The following is a 19,065-nucleotide window of genomic DNA, read 5'->3' as shown; positions in this document are numbered from 1 at the left end:
TGAAAATACACAAAATGTGCCTTTTACAAAATCACACTTATATTGAAGCAAACGCAACTGGAAGAAAATATATACTTGCTCTGTGCTCGGCTCCCTTCAGCTTGTTCCTATTTGCTTAATTTATTCTTCATGTCAAAACATGTTCTAGTCTTGGTCCAGGATGACCCTTTAATTTCTTCTTCATTTGGAGACTTGATTCTAATAGCGGCGGTCCATTATCTGCATCATTCTAACACAAACACTACTGGAAATCTGCTTCTGCGGCTGCCTTGTTAAATGAAGGTTTAAACTCATTTATTCTTTTTCATGTCAACGTATGCGAAGCTCCAATATAGGAGAAGTGTGTTTCATACAAGCTCTGCTGGGAAAACAGAAAAAAAAGGGCCAGTCAATGCTACTTTACATCCAGCCAGCAGAAGACAAGCCACACTTGGGGAGTGTGCATATGTACCCAAGCTAAACAGGAATTAGGTTTATGATTTGCTGTTTAGTAGCATTAATCCATTCAGATCTTTCTTGGTACACATGGCTGAGAAAACAAAAGCTTTGGATGGAGTCCTGCATTTCCTGACAGACACAAATATGTAAATGGTTCAAAAGGTAACATCCAGCCGTTTGTTTGCTTTCCAAACACCTGGTCATTTGCTGAATCTCCTGAGATCAAACACAGAAACTGTGTACACGGGGAAAAGAAAAGGGAGCGATATGAGAGCAAATGGACCCCAAGGAGGTAAAGCAAAAGGCTTTGATGTGCTCTGAACATGCCTGTTTACAAATTATACAATAAGATTCAGAGGTGCATTTTTCAATGGCAATTCATAACTATGCAAATAATAAACACCCACTGACTCAATGAAATACATCCTGTTTTTGAAGGGCGCAGCTTTCTGGTTACAGTCCAAACATGAGGTGTAACGGGAAGTTTTTAATTTGACTATAACGTGAGCATTATGTGCAGTACGTGTTGCTCTTGTGCTCTAGACCAGAGAAAAGCTCCAAAAACTCAAAGCTGGACGGGACAAACATACAAAACAATGAATGAGTACAGACTAAGACAAGATAATGGTAACAGCAAGCCAGAGAAAGTAGCTGTTATGAGCTTTGTTTTAACACAAAAGAAATTCAATCTGAGAACAACAGAACCAAATCTCATAGAAAATAAACTGCAAATAATCAGTAGACTAGTCAATAGTCTCACACAGATACACTGTAAAACCTAATAATGTGCCTTATTAAAAATATTAAGTAGAGTGAACTCGGTAATTATCAACTTGTTATTAGCACTAAAAGCTGATCAACTCAGTTTAGTTCAACTAAGTAAGCTGGAGATGCTGCTTTTCAGTGGTGGAATGTATCTAAGCACACTTACTCTATTCTGTACTTAAATAGGTTCCAACGTGCTGCTTTGCCTCATTTCATATTTGACTTCATTATCTGACAGTTTATATTTGTATGCGATCGACTTTCTGTGCTGTACGCTTGGTTTGAGGCTCTGGACCAGCACTCCTCCCAGTAAGCTGTTGGACAGAAAGATGTCAATTGAGTGTTTTTTTTAGTTTTCGTATATATTAGTAATTTTCAGAGTCATTTATATTAATCATGCTAAAGTTTAATCGTACTTTAGACCAACCTGTTTTACTTCTCGCTTGTGCTTTGTGAGAGTGTTTACTGATCTTTTCCTGTCTTCTGTTATTAGACGTGAGATATGACTGCACTATGCTGTTGTCCTCAAAGGAATTCCAGCAGTTCTTGTTGTTGACTCCAGTAAATTCTACAAGACATGCTGCGTAAGTAAACGCAAACAACAACAGTTTGGTCTGCATTTCTTGAAAGATCATATCTCACAAACCTAGTTTAGAGGTACCAAACTATCTGCACAGTATATAGTGAAGTCCGCAAATCTTTGAACAATTTTTTTTGCACCCACATTATTCTGCAGATCATCTGAAAGGTATATCGACACTTTGTCATTAAAATGAAATAATGAATTGATTTTACATCTAGATAGAAGGCATTCAGAATGAAAAGTTAGTGACCATGGTTGCATAGCCCTTTTTAAAAATATGCTGTTATGGTGTTATTGTTTGTCGGGCGGCGGTCAGGACTATCGAGGCACTGAATATCACCTGTGGGGACATTTGGGAGGTTGAGGGATGCTGACCTCAATAAACAGCTTGGGTATCTGCGGCTGTATGTTCTGCACACTGAGAGAGGAGCTGAACTATCAACTATCACCACATGATGGTGAGTTGGATCAGGTGGCGGGGGAGGATGCCGGACACACCTGGCACACTCAAACATATAGTGTAGACTGGGGACGCCTGGTAGAGGTTCAGGAGATCTTCAACTCCCAGTTCAACAGTAGCAGGCTGGGGACAATGTTCTGCACCTCCATAGCTGAGGCTGCTGCAAGGAGCACTGGCTGCAGAACCAACCACCTTGCTGGATATGCTGGACACTGCAGAACAGTGTAAATAAAAAGTTGGGCGGATTTTAACTGCATTACGAGATGTGTTTTTAATTATTATTTTTTATTTATAGTTACATACTGTAACTAATTAGATTGTACAGGGTGCTCATAATGAATAAGTTGCCCTACCTTCATTATTTTCAGTATGCTTTACATATTTTTCTTTGAGGCAAAGAGTCTGCATATTTTTTTTTTTGTTGGAGGGACACCAAAGCTTTCCCAAACCAGCTGAGAGCAGTAATCTCTGCAGTGTGTCCTGGGTCTGCCTTGGAGTTTTGTCCAAGTGGGACATGCAAAGAAATCCTGGTCACATAGAAAAGCTACCTAAACTTTCACGAAGCGGTATGAAATCATAGTTGTGTTAGCAGTCTGTGGATATGAACGTGGCTTTGAAAGTGATGTAATCAGGATGCGGATTTAGATTTTCTGGGCCAGGTCATATGACTTTGTCATTACAACTAGCAGATATACTGTTCAAAGCATTTTCCTATCTAGTATCAGTATTCAACAGAAGACTGTGAAGCATCACTGCAGTAAGTCACAAAATTGTTTTGTGGTGCTAGTTTATAGTTTAGTTAGTTGTTTAAAAGATTTGTATATGATACCTTTCACCATCTTTATTATTTACACCTTTCACCTGGAAATCTACTTGAATTCCTTGCTAGATTTCCATTATATAACATAAAAAGTTTGTCTGCTAGGTGTCTTTAATCAAGAACACCCAAGCCTCTTCGAAGCTACTCTGGTCATCCTTGACTCTAATAAAAGGAAATTGTATATATTGGTTATACATATTTCAGCCCGACTCTTAGTTAAAAGGATGATTCCTGTCTCAATGTGACTCATGTAAAACAGAGCCAAAAGTTCTGCTGACGCAGAATTGGAAATTCAAATGCATGTGTCTGTAAGACGGTGTTCCCATGAATACCAAAGGCGAGCATTGTACAAACACATAAGTACAAAAGCGCTGCGCCACCCACCAGGTAAATACCTCTGGAGGACAAATTGGAAATTGAATCATAAACTATAAAGAGCCAAGGTTGAGTTCAGCTGCGGAAGAAAAGAGAGACGAGATGGAGGTGGAGAGGAGAAAAGAAAGAACGGCTACATTAAATAAAAGTTCACCCGTTCTCTCCTGCCCCGGCAAAAATTCACGCTGTGCTACCTGATTGAAATTTCCTGGTTTAATAGCTGTGAAATAAAGTAAAAGTTGGGAAGAGGAGGAAAGAGAGAATATGAAACAGAGGGCAAAAGAGAGGAAAGCAGCAGCGGCGGAACAACACGGGAGAGAGAAGGAGACTTGAAAACCAAAGACCAGCGGACACAAGGACATGATGGAAAGCGAAGTCTAAAAAATTCAATCAAAGGTACTCTTTGCCTTTTTTATAGTATTTCCTTAACAAACTGCTAATTCATATTGATATTGTATTGTCCTGTGCGCATATGCAAGACGTCCTTGGGTGTCTTTTGCAAAGGGAAACTGGATTTCCTCAAATAAGTAAAACAGGTAACTATCCTAGTTCCAGTCAGTGGCTAAAACAAAGTCAATAGAGGCTTTATGCTTTTACTTAAGAAAGCAAACTGTACCAAGGTGGGTCTAGGCAGGGTTAGCTAGAGAGCTAAAAGGTAACGATTTCCTCTAATGAATGCAATGAGAGGACCCCAGTGAGGAAATCTCACTGTGCAGGGAAAGGAAACTTTCTATTTACACCAATTAGTCCAAACACGTAATCAGCACAGCACAAAGAGACACACCAGTGCATCCATCTAACATTACCTCGGAAGGGTTGATGGAGAAGGGGGGAAATCAATTCTATCTTCATTTTATTTCAAATTTAGCATCTAGATCTACAGATCTATTTAGATGTAACTGAATTTTAAATTATGAAATTATAACAACAGAGGGAGTTTATTATTTTAGGCTCCACAGTACTTGTTTTTGGAGAAATGCATCGACTATCACACACTGTCCTGTTTCATTCAAGACGTGAGAACATAACATAAAGTTCTCATAAAGTCACAATGATTTCAATAGATTTTAAAGAAAGTCAAATTTGTAACTGTTGAGATTTATTACATAACCATGTGTAACCAATACAACACTTCAATACTGTCATAAATTCCTCATATTTGCCACCTGTAAGTATTAACATTAATTCAACATTAATTAGTAGTAGAAAAATTAATACTTTTATTTTTGTGTATTTTGGTTCACTTTAGGAAAACAAAACCTTAAATTCCAAACTAAAAGAACGAGATTTAGGCAATTTTTACTCCTTTCAAACGTTGAAACATTTTACACGTTCACCTAACAAGATAAAGATCCCACAAACTCGGCTGAATCAAACATGAGGAAGTACCTGCTTCGGCAACCCTTCGTTAAAATCCAAAAATGGAACTGACAACACCAACAACAACATCAGCATTAGCAGCTCTTTAGCTCAGGTACAGCTGAACGGTGTGACTTTAACCCAAACTTAATTAATTTTTAGTGTTTTTCTCATAATCATCTGAGCTCTTTTGCAGTTTTTTGGAAATTTTTAAAAAAGATCTCGTTTTGCCAGCGTTGCAAGGCACCATAAAGTAGGAGATCATACGTGGGTAATGATAGAGCACAGTGTGTTTTATGTGTGTTTGCAGGAGCATTTAATCTGATAACACTGCATTCATAGAAACGCAGCAGGAACTGGCAGCGCGAGTCAGTTCCTGACTTTGTCATTTCATCAGCTATTTGAACAATCATCAGTGATTTTTGAAACATTGAAGCTGACCTGTAAGATTTGTGAATAATTCTTTAGCACCACTCTATCGTTTACAATTTGTTCCAATCAAGCTGAAGAACAGTATCCTTGAATTTGAGGTAGCACTAGTCATTGGTAAGAAACTTGGTTGGCCTCAGTTTTACCTTCAGAACTGCTGAAATTCGTTCTGACATAAAGGTGCTACTAACGTTGTTCAGAGAAGCTGGTCTAAAAACAACACACACCTTTTGCAGATTTGTAAAAGCAGTTTTTATGAGGTGATTCTTCAAACATCTAAAAGGTGCTCTAGCTGTACTGATACTTTTTTTAATAGTAAATTTATTGTCAGAAAAACACTTCTGAGATGATGTGTGCTGTGGTTATAAAAGCAAAGCAACTACATTCAAGGAGAGTATTTAAATGTTGCTCAACAGGCTCAATGTGTGCCAGAACAAACAAACACTTCCATCACACCTAGGGATGGGTACTGATAAGATTTTCACGATTTCGGTTCCATTTTTGATTCTGTTTAATGATTCGATTCTTTATCGATTCTTTGTAAAAAGGAGAACACTAAGGTCGATTAGCTTAGAACTTTGTTTTATATCTTCTCTTTGAACAAGATAGAAATTTAGGAGTAACATGGCCTTACAAACCCAACACTGAGAGCTTCAGAGATCCAGCCTACGGCTCTTCAATGGGGCGTCACAGGGTCCCCAGGAAAAAACATTGTAAATGTAAAATAATAAAATAAATATTCTTCTGTAGCAATAACAAAGTATAACATAAATGATTCTGTAGCAATTACACAAGAATATCCAGTAATGTCCCTGCCTACAATTAAACACATTCACTTACTGAAAATCATCTGCTGTGGCAAACGGGTGCAAGCCTTTGACCACAAACTGAGTCACTGCTCGGTGACATTCGTCTATCCCGGCCTGAAAGGAGACGCTACCGGCAGACTGCAGCGAGAACTGCCAGCATCTGAGCCAGACTCTGTCTCATCATGGTCACTAAATGCACAGTAATGGCAGGTTTGTAATAAGGCAGATCGCACTAACATAATATGCACTGTTAGTTGATTATTTACCTGCCGCATTAACGGGAGAGGACGTGCAAACGTTACCGCTGCTGCTGGGTTGAGATTCACGAGTCCGGAGCGGAATTAAAAACACGACATTCATTTAAGGTCATCGCGTGTTTTGTGAGCTTTTGCATATTCGTAGTGTTTCCTCCCTTAAATGAAATATCTACTTAGCAAGTGTTGCAAGTTGCCCTGTTTTCATCCGTTCTCGTAAAGTATAACCAAACTTTTGAGCGTTTGAGCCGCCATGTTTCCTGTCAGGTAAATGACGCTCCGCAACGTGGTGACGTCATTCGGGGCGACTGGAATCGATAAGGGAATCGTTTGCAAAAATGGCAAACACTTCCAAGGAATTGAAACAGTGGGAACGTTTTCGATTCCCATCCCTAATCACCACAAGACTGAACTTTTGATACTTTCCATTTGGGAATTTAAATATGTGCTTCTGCATAACTGGCTGTGGCAAGTAGTTATTAGATTTCCTCTCACTTTTTTTGTTTGTTTGTTTTGGGCTTCTTCTTCTTCTTTACTATTCCCCATATGTCAGAAGGATTGAGATGGTTTTATATAAATCAGCATTTTTCCAAAATCTAGCATGTCTGGCACCAAACCCTGTGCCACATCCAGTCCCTTAAACCACTTTTTGTCCCCATTCTGATGCTTTGTTTGAACTCCAGTGACTCTTCTTAACCATGTCTACATGCCTAAAAACATTTAGTTTTCTCTATATATGTCCTTTAACAAGCCTCTGGAAGGGTTTCAGTTACCAGACAGAATATTTTCATATATACATACACTATAAAGAGCATGGTGCTAGTCCTTAGTAACACAATCACAGCCTCACAATCCATTTTTGTTTATGTGCTACTCTGGTTCTTTAGGCAGAGGCCATGAATCACGCTGCCTCTAAGCAGAGTTCATCTTGCTGTCTGGCATCACCTTTCTGCTTTTATAGATATTCATTTGCTACACTTGGTAAAAAAAAAAAAAAAAGAAAAAACCCCAGCTATAAACACACTGTCCTCCAGTAGAAAAACCATTTTGATTGCTTTGTGATCTTCTTGTTCAATATTTCAGCAAACAGGCAGCCTGCCTGACAGACATTAGAAACACATTTCTCCAGAATATCGGTGGAATCTTGTTTGAGCAGGAATAAGTACAGAAGATGATCCTGTGACAAACTCCAAAAGTCTAGAAGGCCTGTACCCAATCATCAGATACACTCCTGGCACGTTAATGGCTTAAAACAATACGCGCATTACCAAGGACACAGTGATTGGTGAAGGAGAGTATATGCTAATTCAGTTATTCAGTCATGAAATTTGTCAACTGTAACCGCTGATATAGAGCGAGGGAGAAAAAGAAGCCAGAGGCTACGTAAAACCCATACTGCCGAACAAATGGGCAGATCATAAATAACGTGTCTCTCTTGCTGTGAGGCAGCAGGACAGTCGGTGTTCAGTGGAAACCAGAGTGACAAAATACGATGTAACTGAAACTTAATAATTGTGTGAAATCATAAATACTGCTCTAACAAACAGTATTCATTGCTATGCAGCTTCCTGCTCATAAAATAATTATTTTATGATTACCGCACTGACTGATGTTAATGTCAGCAGCTATTTGTGAGACAGTGATATTTAAAATGGGTAATTAAAAGTGATTTTCTCCCTGTCTGCCACTCGCCACCACCGATGACTCCACGTCTGTCATCAGTCAGATGTTGCAATGTAATTATATGGGAACACACACATGCACAACCTCAGTTTCAAGCAATGTGCAATCTTTTGTTTCATTTCCCAACAAAAATGATATTCATTCAACAGGTGAAGCAGGTGTGGATGATGGAGTAAGAGGGCTTTAAAGATGGAAAGTACGATCCAGCCAAGTTCCTGGCAGTGTGATCCCTCTATGGTGCCTCGTACACATGCGTATTCCACCCCCACTGTTATTTTAGCTTATAACTGTAGACGAAAGTCTTGGCTTTGTTGTTGCTCTCATCCTGTAGAGTTGTGTCACAGTTAGTGAAGGAAGATTCTGGTGTTTATTATATTTATTATTCTCGTGTGTTTATTGTTCAATGATAATTTTTAATTGCCCTGGGTCAGCACGTCTCAATTTCAATAAAGTTGTATTTACAGAGGGGAAGGGACGGAAAGCGTCTGCTACATTTGCATTTATTTATTGGATTTCAAAGAGATTTAGAATGTGCTGAGTTTATTATTATTCTCATCAGAGATGAAACGATGTGCAAAGCACCGTGCTCACGTTTATCTAGCGCTGTCTGGTCCTACTGACTGCTCAAAGCACTTTTTAACCACACAGTCATGCAGCGCTTTTTATTCTGCACATTTCCAAGCACTTTATCTACCTCACATCCGTGGCCAATTTACAATCACCTATTAACCTAACATGCGGGTGTTTGGACTGTGGGAAGAAACCAGAGTACCCAGAGGAAACCCACGCAGGGAGAGTGAGAACATGCACACTCCACACAGAGGTGCTGAACCAGGAACCTTCTGGCTGGGAGGTAACATTGCTAACCGCTGCACAACTGTGCGGCTGCACGAAAATGCACAGTCTGGGCCACATGCTTAATTTAAAACATTTAGGAAGAAGAAGATTTTAAAAGAAGGAAATATTCTTTCCCAGTATGAGCAGAGCATGCCACATTAAAAGTATAATAAGTGACAGTATAATGTTCTTCTGATCGTCTGTCTCACTGTCAGTAATTACTGATTTCATTAATTTGGTCTCTTTCTCTCTCATGCATGAATTCTTTAACTCGTGACCTGTGATTTAAAAGTGGAAGGAAGTGCTGGGATGTTTGTCAGCATGAAAAATTTCACATTTGTAATTTTCAGCTTGAATTTTTCACAAGCCATATGGAACCGTGTTGTAGACCAAGCATGGAGTGCAGCTTTACTGTGGAGCAGCCACTAAGGAGGGCAGACAGCCTGTCTCTGCACATCACATTAGAGAGCCTCCTTGGCCATGTATGCATATAGATGTGTGTGCACGTGGGTTTTTTATTTGTGTGTGTCCTTCCATGTGGATCTACAGAGGGTCTGTCGGCGTGCCTGACTGAATGCACATGTCCCTCTGAGCATGTGCGAGAGTAGTTTAGCACATGTGACTTCGCCTTCTATGTCTTTCTCCTTACATCTGTATTTTCCTGTCTTGGCAGTCACAATGCCTTTCAGAGTAACTTAAGTTCTTAGTAGTCTCTAATGAGTGACGATGTATAGAGATTGCAGCCTATAGACTGAGAATCAATGACTCGACAGTGTGTGGTGAAGTGATCAGCAATAATCGCTGTTCCGCTTTACTTCAAAGTCCAAGCCAAGCTGTTTCTTCAAGACTATCGGCAGAACCACTGAGTCATTTAACCAAGGCCTAGACTGCAAATAAGATCTCTTCATTGTAGGAGATCTATAGTCTACTAAGTGTAAGCGCTCTGTGGTCTAGGTGTTACACATTTCGGTATAATAAAATGTGGGAATAAGGCAGAATAAACAGAAGGATTGGTGGTTTAACAGATGGAGAGGCACTAATGGCATAGAAAAGGCATCATTTTCTATTTTTCTACTCTGGCTTGAGAGATACAAAAAAGAACAGAAACTACAAAGACACACACACACACACTCTCCTGCAGACACACACTTATATCCTGAGACTTCTTCAACCACTTCTCAGTTCCATCAGCTCTTCTCCTGAGGTTGCTGTTCCTGTCTTGTCTCTACATGCCTTGTGAAATGAATTCAAGAATGCGCATGCACACATATTCACACAAACGTGTTAATGCTGGCTGAAGTAAAACCTAGCCGGGAGACATTTGATGTATTGCCATCATGGCTGGCTGGTGTTAGGTAAGGTGGAATCCACTCACTGCAAGAAGTGAATCGGATTCACTTCTTGCAACAAGAGAACCGCTGATCGAAGCACACAAACCGAGCTCCTTGCTTTGTCTCTCAGGTAAACGGACCGCCGTTTTGAACATATAACCGCTTTAAAATAGGTCAATCATTACCTAAATTCAGACAATTTTCAGAAAGAACAATAAAAAATAGAAGCTAAAAAAAACTGTACAAAGAAATAAATCACAGTTTTTTTACTCCTTTCACTGTACCTGCATGATGGATATGAATAAAGTACTCGATAACCAGGTTTCACTCACGGTGCACTTTAGAAACATACCTGCCCAAGAGGTTAACGTACCATTTGTCCAGTATGTTCATCATTTTCCTGAAGCCTTCATCACTCGTGTTTACTCAACACATATCTTTAAATGTAATGTAATTTCAATGTGCCTATGCATTTGACGGATACACTCGTTTGCTGTACAGTTTTATGGATGATTCACGTTAGCCTCCAATGTATCATTTCTCCTGGTTTTCATGCATTAATTAACTGCAGCTTTTGGTGTTTTTTCAGGCAGTTAAATAAAATATTTGTGCTGCTATTCTGCACAGATAAAACTACAACTCTACAGCACTCTTGGCAAATTATTTTGTCTTGGTTCAATTCAATTCAGTTTTATTTATATAGTGCAAAATCACAACCAAAGTCACCACAAGGCCCCCTATATTAAAAAGACCCACAGTAATAAAGAGAAAACGCCCCATGCAACCAAGCAATTGGTGACACAGGGAAGGAAAAACTCCCTTCTAAAGAAACCTGTTCAGGGAGGGGCAGCCATCTGGTGACTGACAGACCCAGTATGACTGTGTAGCGTGCTCGAACTCTGAATCTGAACTACCGTATTTACAGAAAAAAAAGGAAAATTGCCAATATTCAAGTCAAAGCTTCAAAATGGCCCAAATCAATTGGTGATGTCATAGTAGCTACATCGCCCAATTATAAATAGTCTGTGCTGACAACACTTTACATAGTCAGCATGAATCTACATTAGCTTTTGATTATCCCAAATTCTCACTGTAGAGATTGTCCAAAAAAATGTAAATCATTGCTTCAGAAATGAAACCGGCAGCCACGAATTGATTTGACTTGAACGTTTAAAGAGAGAACGGGGAGCTGTAATGGCAGTGACCACAGCCGCTCACTGGGGTACTCTTATAATGAAAGCAAAACCGAATAGCTTTAGTGACTCCCAACATTGTAATCAAATTTACTTTACATGCCTGTTGTGTGTGTGTGTGTGTGTGTGTGTGTGTGTGTGTGTGTGTGTGTGTGTGTGTGTACCTCTGTGAATGCATGTGCGAAAGAGAAAGAGACAGCGGGTGTGTTTTGAATTAGTGAGAGCGACAACCTTGAGGTGACCTAAAGGATTGTATTCAGTAATTATCTGATTACTCGTCTGTTTTTCCTCACTCAGACACCCTGCAACTGGATAATGCTGTAACTCACTGATCACAACCTACTTTACAATCAATTACCCATTAACAGAAGAACGGTCACAATGCACACGGGCAGACAAACGCCGCCTTTGCTGCCACCGTTTCAGAGCAAAATGTGACAAAAGAAAAACACAAAAGTGCAAATTCTAAACTTTTCCTCATCTTGTGACTTTTCTATTTATCTGCCTCACTCGCTGTTTTTCTCGTAGCTTTGTGCAGACCTCAGCACTTCGCTGAAAGCCTGGTGAAGCACCACAGTGAGAAGGTGTCTCCGTCCCCTCTCAATGTCTTTTCACGATCCTTCCATTTATGAAAATGTTTGCCCTTGCCTTGTCAAAAATGTCTCTTTGAGAGGAGATGATGCCTGGCAGCCAGAGAACAGGAGAGTCAATCTTACACACAAACAGCCACAAAACACACACGCAAAGCCATGGATATAGGTACTCACATTTCAACAAGGACACACATTTACTACACACACACACAATCTCACAAAAAAAACCCTTCTTGTCTCCAAGAAGCGATAACATTATGAGAAATTTTCAGTTTGTACAAGGAAGGCCAAAGGAGGGGCGCACGTCCACCTAAGATGCCAGATTAAAGAAAAGATTCAGACTCATCAATCATTCTCCCTTTCAGTCATCCCTTAATGGAACATCTGCACGAGGCAGATGTTAAGACGTAAATACACTGGCTGCAATATAAATATCCTTCACGTCGCTCACGTTAGATACGCAGCACCAAAAATGACAAAGACAGCCAGTTCAGATGAAGGGCAGCTGGTGCACAACACTTATCACAACATGAAAGCCGAAGGCACAGCGTAACATTTTCAAGCCATCACAGCATATTATATGAAGTCAAACCGAACACGCGACACTAAAATCACTTCCTGCTTTTATCCTTAGGTGATTTTGTCATTTTCAATTATTGAGTTTGGTTGGGTAAGGTTTTTGCTTGTTTTTTTCATTTTATTAGTTACATCCAAATCTGCCCCACAAATCTTGAAATGGATTTTTCTGGGTAATACTTGTGGTTCCTGGAATATTTAAAAGTAGATCCTTTAGCTCGGGAGACAGACAGCCTTTCCGCTTTTAGGATTAGGCTTAAAACTTTCCTTTTTTAGAAATCATATAGATAAGTCTAGATCCGGTGGCCCAGAGTCCTTCCTTAGTTACACTGAACAACACTTGGGCAGGGGCTCCTGGGGGGTTCCCATCTTTTTCACTCATTATCCATTTAATAATTAGTTACTATTTACTTTGGCTTCCACAGGGTGTCTTTTGTCCTGTCTACCTCCCCTGATCCGGTCATCCAACCACAGCAGATTCCAGAGGTTTCTTCCTGCTAAAAGGGAGTTTTTATTTCCCACTGTCACCAAGTGCTTACACATTTGTAGGGTCATATTGTCGGGTCTTTACCTTATGATATAAAATGCCTTGAGGTGGCTGTTGTCGTAAGTTAGTGCTACATAAATAAAATAGACTTGTACTGAACTGACTTGGATTGAGAGGCACCAGCCTTTCAAACTTACTTATGCTGCTTGAGAATTAAAAGTGATTAAGAACAGCTTACATTATAATGACCTTCACTGCAAGCCTACAGCCAATAAAGCCTGTAAGTCCAGCATTCTGACATACCCCTAATAAAAATCGTAACTGTAAAAGCTTCACGACGACACACAGAATGAATTCACATTCCTGCCTGTATGTGCATGTAACTGAACAGCATGACCTCAGGAACATAAAAAGCTCTTATTCCAGCACAGGTAGCAGCTATAACGTATTCCACCTTAAATCTTTGTTGCCTAGAGGTATGGGATTTTCAGTGTCACACACATGTGATCTTTGTGAACCAGGGAGGCGAGTACCCAACCTTAACATGAGAAATGAACTGAAAAGTAGTACGAGGCCTTTGGGCTCAATCACGGTAGTGACTCAGCCACTTGAATCACACGGGAAGGATATCACACAACCAGGGATTTCTAATCCACAAAAGCTCACTTCTCACTGTCTGTGCTGTAACCCCCAGGCATTTTTGAGAGTCACCCACCCTGATGGGACTGCGAGCACGCGAACGCCTCTGAACTGGGAAGACCTTTCTTGTTGGATTACTTGTACCCCCCTTTCTTTTATTAAAGAAGTTTTGTGTGTTCTTCCTGGCAATCTGCCTCGGTGGTCTCGTATTTCATTGTGAAGCCGACCTCGGTGTTCCCTCAGGTAGCACGCGGTGTATTCACTATAACTTTACAATATGTGAAAAGAAATTGGCTGCAGAGGTAATCTACAATAGAGCCAATATTGTGGATGTTGTAAACAGACAATGACCCACCGACAGGTGAATATACAGTACACAAGCGGACATATAGATATACAGCTACCTACCTGTGTGGCTTCTGTGTGCATGTGTGAGGGAGGCCAGACAAAGAGATAGCAGCAGACTCCACACACCTACTCCACAAATGCAAGGACCCCGTTCCCGCATTCTGTCAAAGGGAAAGTAAGCACACAAATGTTGTTAGTGGACACAAGAGAAGAGACAAATTTAGAGAATGCATTGCTTTACTTGTATATATGCAAAAAACATTCATTTGATTCTCACTGCAGAACTGTTATTAGTGACTCTCTATCCCCCTCTACCTAATTGGGCTCCACCTTTCTCATTTATGCAAGTCTGAACCTAATCAAGCACCACACACTGCTGTATATGTTCATGCATGAAGTGAAAAAAGCATCAGCTGAAGCGCAAAGGTTAGTTCAGTGTTTCCCATGAATTCACCAGAACGTTCTCGCACAATAACATGTTAGGCGTTTTGGTAGAAACACTTTAAGAAGTCAGGTGGTGTAAAGAGCAACATTCACACAGTCATACTCTAAAGCAGTGGTTCTTGACCTGGGTTTGATCGAACCCTAAGGGTTTGGCAGAGCCTCCGCCATGACATGCATGGCTCATTTTGTGCAGAGTAAAAAACATATCTATGTCTTGAATTTGAAAAACATCATATTTTATTTTTCACTAAAGAGGGGTTCAGTGAATGCGCACATGAAACTGGTGGGGTTCGGTACCTCCAACAAGGTTAAGAACCACTGCTCTAAAGGATCTATTGAGGGCAACTTGGGGTTAAGTCTCTTGCCTAAGGATACTTGACTGGCATGCGGGCTGGATGAGCAGAGGACCAATCCATACACATTCATTCTACCACCTGAACCACATAACTGACTGCAAGTACACAAAAAGCACCTAACGCAGTCCACATTAAGAGCCGGGCTTGGTGGATGTCTGAAACACGGGACTATCACTCAGAAGACTGCTGGTTAAACCATGTTCAACACAAACCTTTTTACATTTACACTTATTTTTTCCTATTTGGCAGATGATTAGGGTAAAGTCTGGTTGGGACTCGAGTCCATGGTTTTGGATTGAAGTTATTACCGTTTAAACTCTGTGGTGAAAGGGTTTCCTTTTTGGCAGAAAGTCCTGAGGATAATCTTTTGCTGTGGGGCTGCACCTTCAACCTAACGCCATAAAACAGCTATATTCAATCTCAGAAAACTGTCTTAAAATCACTGAAAGCTCTCTTCGAGTTCTCTCTAATGAAGCTTGGGCATAAGTTCAGTAAGGAAGATCTGTAATCACTCATCTGGCTGGTTTTCTGGGTGTCAGGTTGCTTTTCTATTCTTTAAATCACTCCCACTTTCCCACGCTGTCAGTCTCAATGCTGTCATCATTACTCTAGTCCAATCATCTTCTTTCTTGCCCTCTTTGAGCCAATCAACCTCTGCTTTATGTGATTTACATCTGTGATCTCCATCATTTTCCCTTTCAAACTCATTCGTGCAACCCACCTCCTGCCCATCTCCAACTCACAGACACCTCAGAGATGTATCCAAGCCTCAGTCTTCGTCTTCACCACCACCAGCATCTAGACTCCGGGGAGTCCTGTCCTAAATCACCGCTGGGACTCCATTCTGCCATGATGGGTCATCAGAGTCTAACCACCAAATTTAATAATTTCTCAATAAACAATGTTCAGTTCTTCCAAGTGAGTTCTTCCATTTCTCTTTATTGAACTAAAGTAGAGCCTGTTGCAGAGCGAAGTTCAAATTGATTTTGTTCCTAGGTTTGAATCACACATGTATAAAGCTTTTCAGTCTTGCTTCCTAGAAATTAGAAGTATGTCTAGTGGAAAACAAATAAAACTTTCACACTGAGACCTGGAGAAAGCCATCCACATATTTATTTTCTCTACTGCAACTCTCTCCTGTCTGGCATGAATGAAAAGTTACTCTCTTGCCTGCAGCTGGTTCAGAATTCAGCAGCACAGCTTCTTACTGGTATTAGCAGACAGCAATCACATCACTCAATTCCTGGCTTTTTTCCATTGGCTCCCTGTACGATTTAGAATTGATTTTAAGATTTTAATCATCACTTTTTAATGATGTTGCAATCTGGCCCCAAGCTACTTGGATGAAATGTTGACCCTGTATGAGCTAACTTCAAGCCTTAGATCCTCACATGGGGCCCTTTTGGCTAAATCATAGTCAAGAATAAAATCTAAAAGTGATTGTGCTTCTGTTTTTGGGGCCTCTCAACTTTGGAATGACCTACCTGAGGAAATAAAATGTGCAGAATTAGTAAACCTCTAAATCACTTTTTGAGACACTTTTTATGTGATTTCATTACATGTGATGTCTTTGATATTCTTTGATCCTCTGGTTAACATCTTTCATATGTCACATTTTAAATCTTTTTTTTCAGAATCAGAATACTTTAATAATCCAAAGGGAAATTATGTGGTTACAGTTGCTCCAATAAGAGCAGTGACAGAATGAACTCAATTAAATAATAATACAATATATTACAAAGTTACAAAACATAACAAATTGCTCTAGTATAAATATCTAAAATATTACAGAGATTAAATATTTATGATTGATTGAATTGTTTTTATTTTTTTGTTTTTGTTGTTAAGCCACTTAATAAATGATAATGGTAAATAGACTATACTACTTATATATCACCTTTCTACTTAAGTTGAGGACTCAAAACACTTTCATTCACCCAGTTCACGCACACAAGTTCATTCTCTAAAGGAGCCAGGGCAACTTGGGGTTCAGTATTTTCCCTAAGGATACTTTGATATGCGGATTGAAGGAACTGGGGATCAATCCATCCAAATCCAAGTTCCAACTGGTGGATGATCTGAACCACAAACTACTTACTGCAAACATAAAAAAGGACCTAACACAATGGAAGAACCTACACATAATAAACTACTTAAAACCTTAATTTTTCTGTCGGGCATAAAATTGAAGTTTTGTACCAACAAAGTGATTCCCAAACAACCATTAGCCAAAAACTTGGTACATGTCAGAATTGTGTGCAGCGTGTCCTTAAATTATTAATTATTAATATTAGTATCTGAAAGTCATGTCCTCAGGGTACAGGAAAATAGCCAGCAAAGATCTGACACGGGACCCAAGAGCTGCATCTGGTGCCTTAGCTGATCCATCTACTTATTTTAAAATGGTCTTGATAATTCTTCTTCTAATTCATGGATTCTAAAATAATATGTACAAAGACAGATGATGAATCCTAACAGTGTTTGTGATTTTAAAACTTTTTATGCCTGTGGCACAATTATGTCCATACTTGAGTCACGTTGAGCGTCAAATGTCATTTCTCTAATGCCGTGATGTATCATCTGTGTTACACCTTCTTAACGTAGTAACTGTGAGCATCCTGTAGAATTTAGCCAGCACAACGTCACTGCCATGCATGATTGTTGAGAAAACAGTCATGTATAACCCTTATACTCTACGACTAATGTCAAACATACACAACTGGCAATTATACCCTGCAGTGACCTTCTGTCTCCCTAATAAATACAAAAAAGGCTATTTCACTGTTCACTGCAATAAAAGCACCGGGGATGTGCCAAGAACGGTTCTGGCATTTTTGTGCCCAGACTTGCCTGGCACAGTGTGGAAACAAGATGGAAAGAAAACATCATCATCCACTTCAGGTTTGGCAGTGTTGGCTATTTGCTTTTACCACTTTCATCCCACTTAAAGACAGCACTCCCTGTCATGGCGCACTAACTGTCGGCTTTTCAGAGGAACCGCATTGCTCTTTGGGGCATACGTTTCAAAATGTGAATACAGCATCTCAAATATGCTACTGAGTGAAAAATTGTGTTCCGTCGGCAACATCCACCCATATGCTGCTGAATCTGTTGCTGCTGTTGCAAGTCACGAGGCCACAAATTTGAGAAAGAAAAGACTGCAGGATGAAGGCATAATGCACACTAAGACACGGAGCCGACTCAGGACAGGTGCACGTTTGTTTTGGGGTAAAGAAATAACGACCTATTAGAGAACAGATACTGCCAATGTCCAAGCAGCCAACAACAAAAACAAGCAAAACAACAAAGCAAAAAAAAACCTGTAACACAAAGCTTTTATACCCTCAGGTCTGACAGGAATCTGCAAGCAAGTACAAAACAACTCACCAATAAATCTAATAAAAACAACTTTTCTGATTTAAAAAAATATATTCATCAACTATACTGATCAAATAACAGATTTTATTTATGTGTGTGTATTCAATGTGGACAAGGCCAACAATGGTGAGTAAACACTTAGAGTACTGGGTATCCAAATGCTGGCAGGTGTTTTCACTGAAGTAAAGGATGCACATAATTAAAGCACTTTACATTCTGGGCACTAAGTACACGCAAAAAGTTCTTCAACAGACAAACAAGCTGTGTGTTTTCTACCAAGGAAACTGTTTGGTCAGTAAACTTGTGTACATGTGTTTGCGCACTGGTGTGAATAAATAACTGCAGGATGCTGGTAAAGCAAAAGCAAATGCAAGAGGCAGCTGAGCTCTTTTTTATCTTTTACATATGTTGTTTAAATATCTATAGCTTTGCTCAAAACTCAACTAAGTCAACTATATACTACTACTAGTCTTGGTCGTACTCCAACTCCAACCTCCAAACACTAAACAGTAGTGAGCAAATGTCTTCAGTCATCCCTCATTTCTTTATATTTTGTTAGGAGACTGGGAATAGCTGCAGTTATTTATTGAACCATGTGCAAACATACATGGAGCTTGAACTCTTTTAAGCAAAGTTTCTTATCATTTCTTCTTGTTGTCTTCAGGAATAGTTCACCAGGTTTCTTGAAATAAATTCAAAGCTCTTCTTTTCTTCTTTCTACTTTTGTTCTATATCAAGATGATACACCACTTTGCATTTAAGCATGAACTATTATTATTATTCTTTGCCCTGCCTTCCTCCCTTTTCATCCTGTTAAAAGAGAGTTTTTCCTTCCCACTTTCACCTGGTGCTTTCTCATATGGCATCATCTGATTGATGGGGTTTTCTCTGTATTATTGTACAGTTTT

General features: G+C 39.7%; 1 protein-coding gene across 2 annotated transcripts in view; it reads right to left on the bottom strand.

The window, feature by feature from the left end:
* Positions 1-19,065, bottom strand: part of LOC309696275 (chemokine-like protein TAFA-2) — a 94,669-nt gene that overhangs the window by 31,836 nt on the left and 43,768 nt on the right. For both annotated transcript variants that reach the window (XM_082517435.1, XM_082517436.1), the window contains exon 2: positions 14,040-14,140. In XM_082517435.1, the coding sequence (XP_082373561.1) occupies positions 14,040-14,139 (100 nt within the window). In that variant the 5' untranslated portion in view covers position 14,140. The remainder of the gene's footprint in view (positions 1-14,039; positions 14,141-19,065) is intronic.

The sequence above is a fragment of the Aulonocara stuartgranti genome (genome assembly GCF_965226115.1).
Source record: "Aulonocara stuartgranti genome assembly, chromosome: 20".
NCBI classification, from domain to species: Eukaryota; Metazoa; Chordata; class Actinopteri; order Cichliformes; family Cichlidae; genus Aulonocara; species Aulonocara stuartgranti.
This window is presented reverse-complemented; position numbering and strand designations above follow the sequence as displayed.